Below are 13,239 nucleotides of genomic sequence, written 5' to 3'. Positions count from 1 at the left end.
TAATCATGGCTGTATCATTTATTATTTGCGATTATTTGTGTGTTGTATCATCTGTCTTGTGTAACAGAACATGCGAGGTTATGTCATGATTTTTTTTTTAAATGCTATTTGTTCGGGGCGTCGACCCATGTGGATCCTTTGCCCCTACTGGCACCATATTGTATGAAGAATGGCGGTAGTATGGAATGTTGTGTGTGAGGAAAGGAAGATTAAGGACGTCACAAACACCCAGTTCCCAGGCCAGGGATATTAATCATTACAACTGAAAACCCCTGTCCCGGCCGGGAATCGAACCCAGGGCCACCTGGTGACAGGTGGCCGCGTTGCCCCCTACACCGCGGGGCCGGACTATGTCATGATACTTCTGCTGTAAGTTTATTAATACAACTTTATTTAAAGTAAGAACATGCCATTAATAGTATATCATTCATTATTACCTGTAAACATGATGTATAAATCCAATGTAATGTTGTGCAACACAGGGTAAGATTCTTAAACAACGCATCCTTTTCACTCGATTTTTATTTTTTTAAATTTTCTTTTGCTATGGGCTTTACGTCGCACCGACACAGAAAGGTCTTATGGCGACGATGGGATAGGAAAGGCCTAGGAGTTGGAAGGAAGCGGCCGTGGCCTTAATTAAGGTACAGCCCCAGCATTTGCCTGGTGTGAAAATGGGAAACCACGGAAAACCATTTTCAGGGCTGCTGATAGTGGGATTCGAACCTACTATCTCCCCGATGCAAGCTCACAGCCGCGCGCCTCTACGCGCACGGCCAACTCGCCCGGTACTCGAGTTTTAGAGAATGTTCTATTCATTTGTACATAGTTTATTGAAGACTTGAGAAGATACGAGAAAGCATGTTGTGTCATGCTTTTCTGGAAGCCTCGCCAGGCAAGGTACATAAAAGGACGGTCTTGAGAGCTGAGTAGAGTAGAGTTGTTAGGGAGAGTCTTTAGTCGAGTTAAATATGTGAACTCATGTTGTGGTAATTCCGTTGGAAGTGGTTATGTTGTGTTGGTACATGTGATCTTGTCAAGTGTTCAGCAATTGGTTGACATGCTAATGTGGCAGTCAAGTGTTTGAGTTCAAGATGGTGGTTCATTTGGTGTGTAGGCCCGGTTGCTCACAGTATGCCAAGAGTGCCAGACAGATTTAGAAAATTTTGCAAGTTCTCACTCTCTGGACTATATAGTTCACAAATATTATAACTATGACTTGAAATTTTTATTAAATGTTAACAAGAAGACATTCTTACTGCTGAACAAAATTACAGCACTAAAATGCTCTTGGGTATTTTGAAAAAAAAAAAAATTATTTCCAAACAATTTCAAAACACCAAAAATTAAAAATCAGAAACAAAACAGAAAGAAAAAAAAACAGAAAATTCAACTCAACGGTAAATATTGATGACTTCTTTGAAATGTCCTATTTTAGATGAATAAACATGTAAAGTTTTACATTTTTATCTTCAATAGTTTAAGAGTTATGTACAATGGTATCGTTAAACAATTGGCATGTTCAACAATGGGATCGAACCTGGCACATGGGTTGTAGTCATGGTGACCAGATGGTGATACATTATCATTGTTCACAAGATGAAAGAATCTCAAGATCAATTGGAATCTGTTTCTTGAGAACAATATTTCAAAACCACGGAATATAACGGGAGTTTTTGACCCAATAAGAAAATATGCTCGGCCTTATAGTTATACCCATTTCCAACAAAACAGCAATGAAAGCCTTTATTTCAGTCAATGTAACCGGGCGCCACTGCTGTGCTCTGGCATATGATTTCTCTCTCTGATGTCTCTGTAGTTATGAGATTCAATAATTGAGCCGTGAAAAATAATATAAAAATACGCTATAGGTTTGCGTCTGACGAAGGGGCGTGTCTCGGGCTAGGAGTATCATAATAATCAGGTTAGGGTTGGTATTTTGCATCTTGACCTAACTGTATTTCACAGAAAACAGGAAATTGTTGCTGTTGGATATTGTTACAGCCGTCATCATCATCAGTACTGTCACTCAGACGGTCATTACCACTTTCAATGTTTACATTTGGACAATGAGCAAGTCGTTGAGTGTTTACAGAAAATTCGCCGTTATCAGTCCAAATAACACTTTCACTTTACCCTTCCTCACTTGTTGGAGGAATGAATTCCTCATCAGAGTCATCATCCTCTTCTTCACTAAAAAGTATTAAGATAAACAGCCAGTTCGTCATCGTCAACAAAATAACTTCTCCCGCTAGTCGCCATTTTACTCACGCGGCATGGAGATCATACGTCGTAGATGAACACAGACTTTAGAAATTCAATGCATGATAGCGAATGAATTTACGCACTATCTAGCGGCGTAGTTAAAATCTAATGACAATTATCTATGGACTCGACACATAAGATGTTGCAATCTGACGGCCAAAGTTGTACTAACTCGTATAGAATTGCGCGCTATCCAAACAACGATATATCGTGGTTGGCACTTTACGCGTATATACGAAACGATATATCGTTGTATGGCTCTCTACGGGTTAATGTGTATATAATTTGTAAATAAAACAGTATACAAAACTGACAGCATCTCCTGTGTGCGTCTTTGTGAATACGATAATGTAGACAATGGTGCCATCTAGCGACTGGTGAGCACACAGTGCCATAGAACCAACCTAAAGACAATTAGAGCAAAATTGCAGATACTTATTGACTTGCCTATGTACGAACAATTCATTCTAGTAATATTATATGTAATATTACCATAAATCAATAATATTAAGATATTACTGTTTGTTGGCAATAAATTCTCAGTTAATTATCACTGATAAAGCTTTGGACAAACATTTTATCAAGAGATTTATGTATCCTTTTTATTTTTTTAGGATATATTTTCCATATCATCAGCTCTATTGCAGTGAAATGTGCAATGCAAGCAGATTGCAGGTCCTGCTTCTTACTCAAATCTGACAGAATTTAAAAAATATACTTCCTTTGTTTTAGATGTGCATTTTGTCAGATTTAACTTTGCCCCCTTATTCAGTGAATTACAGCAATATTTATTGTTACTCTTCCAGTCAGATAACTCAATGTTCTGTAACAAAAGAAGAAATCTAAAACCCACCTGTTCATTATCACCACCAATTTCCACACCAAACAGCAAGGTACTGAATCGCACTCGACCTCCAAACAGCCTCAATAATGCAATTAAAATCAAGATGAAAATGCTGATGCTTGAGAAGGCCAGTATAATCCAACCATAAAGAGGAGGTAAGTTACCTGCAATAAAACAGAACAAACCTCATTAATTTACCAAAAAAAAAAAAAAACTGAATATTAGTATGAAACATGTGATCAAACCTGAAGTTCTTCATGCTTCAGAAATGCTCAATGTACTTCATAAAAACTTAAAGGAACAATTAGAGATTAGAGAAAGGAAAACCATAAGAAAAATATTAGGGCCAAGAATTAAAAGTGGAATGCATTACCTCAATCCCAACTCAGAAATATATTTTAAAATATCTAAACTTACTGATACAATGAGACTGCAACGAATTCAGTTTATAAGCCATTTGGAAAGAATTAATATCAGGGAGATTTACCAGGTGTTTGCATAATTTTTTGCCTGGTTTTTTGGTAAAGAAAAACACAATTTTCAAAGGAAATTAATTTTTTGTTTATTCAAAATATAGGTCATCGGCTCCTACACACTTCACCCATCTTTCAGGTAACTTATGAATACCATGCCAGACAGACTGCTTGTCTTGCGCGGCAAACCTTTTGTTGAGACATTTTCCAACTTCCTCAAAATTGCTGAAATGCTGCTCTGCGAGTGCAGGCCCCACTGATGCGAAAAGGTGATAGCCAGATGGCGCCAGGTCAGGGCAGTACGGTGGGTGCGGATGTCCCATCCAAGCAATTTCGAGGTGTCTTTCACGGGTTTTTTCTGTGTGAGACGGCGCATTGTCGTGTACAAAATCACTTTGCCATGTCTTCTGGCCCATTCCGATCATCTACCGATCAATGCGCAGACATGTCAACTTTCAAAAGTAAAAAATCAGGAGAAATTTGGCAGTGAATCGTGATGTATTACGACACATCACTGATGGCAGAACATGTACTAATTCATTATAATTCAATACATTACCAATTCTATTTGGACAACATATATATATTTCATTATTTATATGTGAATACTAAATACAGGACATATCTGAACTTTAGGAACATGTGACTTCTCATCCTTACACATGCTGAATACATTACGACTAATTGTTGTTCAGCACACCCGTAGCTGACTTAGCCCTCTTCAGAAACTCGGAACTAAATTTTTGCTCAAAACACATGTCTTGCTGAACTGATTTTAAGGTTTAAAGTTTTTCCAAAGTTTGTTCAGACAGTAAGGATCTGAACTGTGTTTTTGTCTTTGTGACTCTGCTAAAAATCCTTTCACATTTTACATTGCAACATGAAATTGATAACATAGCAACCATTACCTTAGAATGTCTGTCATATTTCAGTACACCATCAGCTGATTTCATATGACCTACCTATCCCATTGAACATCAATTCTTCCTTTTGCCAGGTCTGTTTCTTCGAGCTGAAAGTTACAGAACTGGGAGTGCAGAATATCAGTTTCTTTATCTAAATGTTCTGTTTCACAAGTCAGAATGTTCGGAAACTTATTAATGAAAAATCTAAGGCCTTACTTATAGCAGAAATATTTGCAAATTCTGCATTCATTAAAACTTCATCTCTGAATGGAAATTTGTGTACCATGTAGTCACATGATGAAGAGAAACACTTTCTAACAGACTTAAAGAATACGTACTTTTCCTCAGACTTCAAAGTGTTCACTAAAACAAACGTAGAATTCCCTACCGTCACATTACAATCATCCTTTTGATTTGCTGAAGTATGATAATCTACATCAAGGAGAGAGGAGGAGCTTTTAATAATGTATGGTTTCAAAAATCTTGCCATCACATTCTTCAATAGTTCCTCCAAAACTGACTTCAATAAGTGGATGTACAGCATACTTATATTCTCAAATATATACATAAAACTTTAGAGAAAAAGGCAAAAAGAGTTATGTAAATTTGATGAAAGGAACAAGAACAGTCGTTCTTCATGTGACAAAGCATGGCTCTTAGTGTCATCAGTGTCATTTTTTTTAAGGTGAACTTGATGAGTGGGTTTCCCTTTTAACTGAGAAGTGCAGTGAAATGTTATGACAATGCTTCACCTTTTCAGACAAACAAGACACATCTGCACTTAGACGGTGCTTAGGAATTTTGTAAGTCTTCGAAGTTCCCATCTTAGAATCCTTCCTCACAATTTTACCCCTGAATAAAGTAACCAAAGGGTCCCACTGCAGCAAAATCCTATTTAAACACCTTCTTAATGATAACCATCGAGTAGGCACATGCTTCAGAATTTTCCTGATCACTGTGTTGTGTAAAGTCTGAAATTCTCTGAACTTTTCTTTCCTCTTTTCACTCCTTTCCAGATTATAAAATATATCAATTATACTTTCATCTACATTTACAGGCAAGCACGTTGCACCCTTCTCTGCAGCAAGATTACTTAGGTGACAAGAGCAGCCTACGATAATTATGTTACTATTTTCCTGCTTCAAACATCCTGCCACACAATTCTTTAATCCTACCATTACCGGAGCATTATCAGCACCAAGAGCTAGGCAGTTTTTTAATGGAATGCAGAATTCCTGAAAAGTTGAGAGCAAAAGACTGGCAATGTTAGCTCCAGCAGCATCCCTCCTAAATTAGGCACAGAGAGTAGACAACTCTGAATTTCATTGAGTTCAGGCCTAAAAAATGTTAAACAATAGGATATATTTTCACGACACTTTTATTGCTTCCATAAGTAGCAAGAGAAAATGCATTCACTTGCAAATGTGATACAATTTTTTCCCTTTCTTCCATGCACATTTTTGCAATGATAGCTGCTGTTTTCATTTTAGCACACCCATATCATTCAGCGATTTTTAAATCAGGAAACATTTTGCGAAACAAAGGCCCCGCGTGGTGGGCACAATTTACAGGCAGGTTATGTTCTACGATAAATTATGTAAATAAAGCCTTGGCATTCGTTACAGGATTTACATCTTGGTTTTTACATGAAAAGTTCAGTTTATAATTTCTTTCTACACATTGGACAATCCCCTTATGTTTTTTCATTTGCACATGTTTGAGTATACCGCACTTCCTGCCATACGCAACTGAAAAATCAACACCTACGTATAGTAGAGAATGTGAACATTAGTCCCATCCTGGATTCACTGAAACACAGGAACTCTTCGCTATAAGCGGTTTTAAACACTGCATCATATTTCCTTTTTGACATTTTGGCCAAAACAAATATTAAGACATACAACCAAGAAGCACTACTACGTGACGTAACTCGAGCACTTATGCAGGTCCTGCTCCGGGTAGACATCTATGGCGTGCTACTTCTGAGGTTAGGTTACTCGCTTGCAACTTAGACTTCCTATTACTCAGCTATTCGAGTATTTAACTGTATTATAGACTAAAGAGGAGCACATGGCTGGCCACCGTGCCCCGAATTGCCAACCAGATGTGATTATTAGAACTATTATTGACCAGCCATATTCAGCCATATATTGATAGAACAAGGAAATGCACAGGAGTTTAAAATAGTAGGAAAATTATTGAAACTGTTCTGAAAATTGGGGGATCGGTCCTGGTGATCAGATCGGGAAGAACAATGAAAAATCGGGAGTCTCCCGCTTAAATCTGGAGAGTTGGCATGTCTGAATGTGTGATTTAAATTGATCAATTTTGGCAACAGTGTTCTGCATTAAAGGTTTCGCCAGGCTTCAAGAGTTCATAATACACAATATTAATCTGGTCCTACCAGACACAAAGCATAGTCTTCTTGCCAAAGCGATTTGGCCTTGGTGTTGAAGGACCGGCTTCAACAGGTACAGCCACGATTTTCGCCACCTCAGGTTTTCAAACTAAATCCATTTATCGTCACACGTCACAATTCGGTACAGAAATTATTTTCTTTTGTGGCACTGAAGCAGCATTTCACAAGTGACTGCGATTTTCCATTTGCCGTTCATTCAAATCGAGTGGGACCCATTTACCGAGTTTACTGAGCTTCCCCATTGCTCATTAATGCTTTTAACGCTTGTGTCAATTAATGTTGAGTTTGAGTTGGGTCATCATCCAGTAACGCCTGCAATTGCTCGTCATCGCACTTTCGTGGTCTACAAGAGTGCGCACTCTCTTTCACATTGAAATCACCATGTTTAAATTGCTGAAACCATATCTCATTGTTTTAATCGACGGAGCAATTTCACCATATGTTTCTACCAGCAAACAATGACTTTCCACAGCCTTTTCCTTTTGATTAAATAAGAAAAGCAATGCGTGCCATAATGTTCTTTTTCAGGCACAAATGTCGACATGATCACTGAACGATACAACACAGATGCTAGTGTTTGATGGACTCAACTCATGTGCGTTAGTAGGTTAATGTCAGATTAACAAACTGACGTATGTGTCAAATTCATACGGTGCATACTGTTCGCTGGCGCTGTCTCTTAGTGAAACCAGAAAAGACTTATGCATACACCTGGTACTTATTGAATGCACAATTTTTTTTAGAAATCAAACATACAAAATAATAAGGGTACAAGTAAGCCGCAAAAGACCCCGCTGAATTAATATCACCAAATCTACAGGATAGAAATATAATTAGGAAAATTGTTCACAAAAGGGGATTTGAGGAAGATGAGAAGATACCGACGTATTTGGCCGGAGAAACAGAAAGTACAACAATCAATGAAAATGAAGAACTATTGGGCAAGGAAGAAAGCTCGAAAAAATGTTGATTCAGTGTGGTCCTAAGTGAACCATTTGCAAAGGAGAAGAAGAAGAAAAATAAGAACAAGAAGAAACATGTATTTTCATTATAGATTTATTTCATGCAACACTCAGCAACTATCTTTAACAACGTAGCCTATAACAACATTCAATATTAAGAAAATAACCTTATTAAATTGTTAACTGCATACTTATGAGACTTTTGTGCTTTATAATTGTCATGAGACACATTCAAATAATGAAATGACAATGTCAGTATTATACAACGTCATCACTTTACAGATTACTTTTAGTGTCATGTTAAAACACTGAATTATGTTTCGAATCATAAAATAAAAATGGCCAGGACTAGCTAACTAACCTTCCACGTAAACATATGCGCATAATGGGCAGGACAAGTTACTTTATTACCCGCATCAAGGTATCAGGCGTGACGAATTAACTTGCCCTACGTCAAAATATATTCCCCACTGTGAATTCTCATTACTCAGCAGAAACATATAACACCATTATTTTGGAAACATATTATACATTAACCATTTGGAGATTACTCAAGGTTTTTGAAGTACAATATGATCTAGCTACACAGGACTTCTTTGGATTTAAGGAAATATTGTAGGAGAAAAGAACTATAACAGCAATTTTTTTCAATAATTTAACTGAAAAGCCACTGCTCAAACATTTTCCACATGAATTATGACCAAACTACAGTATCACTAATTTTTATATCTACAACTAGGGCTCGGAATTTGATGCAGTAATAGGTTAGAATGCAAACTTACTGAAGCGAGTAATAAGTAGAGTCTACTCACACGACGGTAATGCTATGAGGTTTGCGTAAACATTAGGGGTTCGGCCCATTAGAACCTCTAGAATTTAGGAAATGTCGACTAGCCCGCTCTAACGTAATGTAGTGGGAGTAACATAAATTCTAGGGGGTTCTACTGTAATGGACCGAACTAATAATGTTTATGCAAACCTCATAGCATTACTGTCGTGCAGGTACACACTACTTATTACTCGCTTCAGTACGTTTGCATTCTAACCTATTACTGCATAAACATCCGGGCCCTATCTATAACTGTGGGGTTCTTCAGGCATGTCAAGGAATTCCATCTACATAAAGTTATAATGCATGTATAACAGACAAGCTCTCTTCCCAGGCTTTTAAATGCTTTACATTTTTAATCAATCTTATAAGTTTCGTTCTCCTTCCATATTTCTGACAAAATACTAAAATAAACCACTGCACTTCTACAAATCACAAACAAGCAACATATGTTAGAGTAATGTAACAGACTGGTTCGTTGGCTGAATGGTCCGAGGGTTCTGGATTCCAGTCACAGCAGAGCCTGGGATTGTAGGTGCATCTGGTCACTTCCTCTTGCTTAACAACTGAGTGTTTGTGTTAATATACATCTTTTCATTTACACACAATATAACACTCTGCTAACCACCACACAAACACAACAGTGAATACCTCTTTTCCTATAGAGTTGGTGTCGCAAAGTGCATCCGGCTATAAGACTGAGATTTACATATTATACAGACCCCAAGTAAATGGGGCGACTTAAGTTCGAAGGCACGTATGTAACCAGCAAAGAATAATAAAAAATAATACATTATGAAACATGTTTGAAATGACCAAACAAAAAAGTATCATTTGTATGGGCAAATTGTAAAACAAACTGTGCATGATAAAGACAACAATAAAGAACACAAAATCATCAGCTTTCCTATACAACTCACAAGAGGCTGGAAAGTGTCTGACCAATCAAGGTCACCAGAAAATTTCTTAATTTACAACATGCACATCAATACATGTAACACACATAGGAATGCACATTCAAATAGAATCCTCTTTCTTTATAAGATTTTGCCACTTAACTGGTATCATAACTCACACTTTCAATCTAACAACAACAACAACAACAACAACAACAACAACAACAACAACAACAGCAACAACAACAACAACAACAATAATAATAATAATAATAATAATAATAATAATAATAATAATAATTAATAATAATAATAGGTCCTGGGAATCAACCTGGGAGGAGTCATTATGGCTCTGGCAAATGGGAGTGAAATGCGTTGTTGCCAATCATCTGCAACATGAAAATATTGGATTCAGCAAGAGAATCCAACTAGCCTCTTTCACTCCAACTCCAGCACATAATCTGCACGAGGTGCCCCTGCTAAGCCGAGCAACCCAGTGGAAGGTTGAGTACCAATCCCAGCGGGAAGTTGGGTCGGCGAACAGATCAGTGCTGGGGGCTTCAAAGCTTACAACCTTGACAGTTAAATTGTTACCTGCGTGTAACCACTCTAAATTTATTTTCTTAACTCTCGCAACATGGAGAAAACGACCAACGGAAAAACTACCCCAGGTGGTATAAACTCCACCCCCAGTTTTGATGGGGCAAGCAAGCCTTTGGATTCTGGGGAGCTTGCACCTTCATGTGAGACGAAGAAACGTTTTAAGTTCTTGGCGACCATCAACATAATATCCCTCCAAGAGACAGGAAAACTAAAACATACACTAGATGTTTTAACTGAACACAACATCCTGATAACAGCTGTGCAAGAGACCAGATTCCTTGATCAAGAAGTGATAGAATCACAAGGTTATCGGATCTACAAAGGGCAACTTGGTGAAAGAGTGATGAAGAATGTGCCCCACTTGGGGACAGGCTTCATAGACAGCAACAAAATGATCAACTCCATCATCTCCTTTTCATCTCCAAATGGAAGAACGTCCACTACAGCTTTTAAAACTCTCAACAAAGCATACACAGTCGTTAACTTCCATGCACCTACTAATAACACCAACAGGAAAGATACCGAAAACGTGGAAACCTTCTGAAGGGTACTCGAAGAGACAATGGACCAGATCCCAAAGCACCACCTACCTATTTTAATGGGGGACTTTAACGCCCAGATTGGCAAAGAGAGAAAATTCAAGAACATAGCTGGAGATTACCCAGCCCACAAGAGGACCAACAGGAATGGAGAAAGGCTGATTGACCTGTGCAGAAATTACAACTTAGTCCTCAAATCTACAGCTTTCAAATGCCTTCCTAGGAAAGCCATGACTTGGAGATGCCCTAACCCAGGGATGGCGAACCTTTTCCAACTAGTGTGCCATTTTAAGACTGGTTTATTACTCTGAACTGTCTACTGTGCCACTTGTTATTTTTGTTTGTAATGACTACAACCCCCCCCCCCCTCCTTCACCACGCCTTCCATCCCTAATTCCAAATTATGTTTCGGTACATTGTAAAATAAAACATTTGATTGCATGTTTCGTGGTCGTATTTTGCCAATAACGCAAAAACACTTAGTATCCATGTCATTTTTATTAGATTCGTAACTTCTTGTCTTCAATAACACACGAGAAGCACTTAGCTCTGATCCAAGACGGTTTCTAACATTCATTGTGGAAAACAGCAGCTCGCAGGCGTATGATGACCCAAACAGAAACTAGTGCTATAGCAAGTTTCTTTATGACCGAAAACATTTGTGGAAGGCTGTTCCACTGTCCAAGTATTAAGTTCTCTACCTTCTGGAGAGACTATTCACCATCAACAGCACACTCGATTTTCACAAATGCTTCACCAAGTTGTACGAATTTGTTCACCCATGTACCGATTTCTTGAAATTCAATCAACTCCATTTCTAAACTGTCAACATCTAACCACTCAAAAAATGACCTTAATATCACTCATTTGTGCAGTATGAGGTTTTGAAATAAAGTGCGATAGTTTCTCCAACTCTCGAAATTGGGATAATCTCTTCACAACTATTCGTCTTACAAAACTCAAAACAATAAACGGTTACTCACTAAGAATAATTACGCGATGCTGGCAACCACACACAAGCCAAACTTCACTAACTGACTGATGAGGGTGAGGGAATGGCTCGTCGGCCGCATCTGATATTTATCTAACTTGACTTCGGACTTATAAGTGTTTTAGCCTTGCCATAATGCACATCCTAATGGCGCTAGACTTTAGATTTTCGGTATATAATTTTCTTCATGAAAATTTGTTACTATATGATGCACGAGTTATGTATAGTCTATAGCAGAAAACGTATATAAAAACGTTAATATGTGCATGTGGTGTGCCACCGAAATCGTGTTCGTGTGTCACCTAGTGGCACGCGTGGCATAGGTTCGCCATCCCTGCCCTAACCCAATGCTTGGGGAATTCGAACTGGACCATGTAGCCATCAGTAGAAGCCACAGCAAACAAGTGCTGAATGTCAAAGTATTGAGAAGTGCAAACATTGATTCAGACCACTATCTTTCTTTGATCAAAACCAATTTCATCCCCCTTAAAAGAAGCAGAGAAAACCACTGCATCAAGTCCCGAATTCCAAGGTTCAATCCAGCAAAGCTGAAAGATAATAACTTCACCGAGACCCTGGCAAAAAACAAAGACAAAAAAGATTGGCTCCAACTACAGAAGGCAATAACAGATGCAGCGACAACCACCATCCCGACAGTCAGAAAGAACACACATCCATGGTGGACAACTATTTGTGACAAAGCAATAGAAGAGAGAAAGCAAGCATGGCTAAAATGGAACCATAACAAAAGTCTGGATAACCATAAAAACTTCTTAGAAGCTAGGAAAACTGCTACTAAAATTATCAGGAACACCAAGAGGCAGTACAATAAAGATATCATTGAACAAGCAGAGAGGGATTTTCAAAGAAACAACACTAGAGACTTCTACCGAACTTTAAAATCTCAAATAACACCCTACTCAGCCCCTACACTTCACCTTCTGGAAGCTGACGGAAAGCTGAAAATGAACAATGAAGAGTGCACCACAGTTCTAGCAGAGTATTTCAACAACCTTCTAAATTCAAAGGAACCCAAGGAGAAACTGCATTTCGAACCTCAGAATGTAAATAAGTCGGACTCTCTCCCACCAACAAAGGGGGAGATCCAGAAAGCCATTTCAGAATTGATATGTAACAAAGCAGCGGGTGAGGATGGAATCATAGTAGAGCTCTGAAAATACGCTGATGAGGAGTCAATCCAAAGTATCCATGAAATCATATCTAACATCTGGGTGACAGAAGCGTTACCTAGCAACTGGACCTCAGCTATCATCCACCCGTTACAAAAAAAAAAAAAAAGGCGACAAATCAGATCTCAACACCTACAGAGGAATTTCCCTTGTATCAGTGACGTACAAGATACTCTCCAAAGTATTACTCACAAGAGTAGAGGCTCAACTGGACTCCTGCATCGGAGTACCAGGCTGGGTTTCGCAAGTCAAGGTCATGCGCCAAACAAATCCTGAACCTCAAAACCATCATCACTTACAAAAACCTAAGCGCCTCACCCTTC

At 38.3% G+C, this 13,239-nt stretch overlaps 1 protein-coding gene across 1 annotated transcript in view; it reads right to left on the bottom strand.

Annotated features, from left to right (window-relative positions):
• Window positions 1-13,239, bottom strand: part of LOC136877155 (uncharacterized) — a 120,918-nt gene that overhangs the window by 45,363 nt on the left and 62,316 nt on the right. The window contains exon 5 of the mRNA XM_067150968.2: window positions 3,119-3,273. Within this exon, the coding sequence (XP_067007069.2) occupies window positions 3,119-3,273 (155 nt within the window). The remainder of the gene's footprint in view (window positions 1-3,118; window positions 3,274-13,239) is intronic.

Source organism: Anabrus simplex, chromosome 1 (genome assembly GCF_040414725.1).
Source record: "Anabrus simplex isolate iqAnaSimp1 chromosome 1, ASM4041472v1, whole genome shotgun sequence".
In the NCBI taxonomy this organism is placed as follows: Eukaryota; Metazoa; Arthropoda; class Insecta; order Orthoptera; family Tettigoniidae; genus Anabrus; species Anabrus simplex.
Note: the sequence above shows the minus strand (reverse complement) of the source record. Positions and strands in the feature narration are given on the sequence as shown.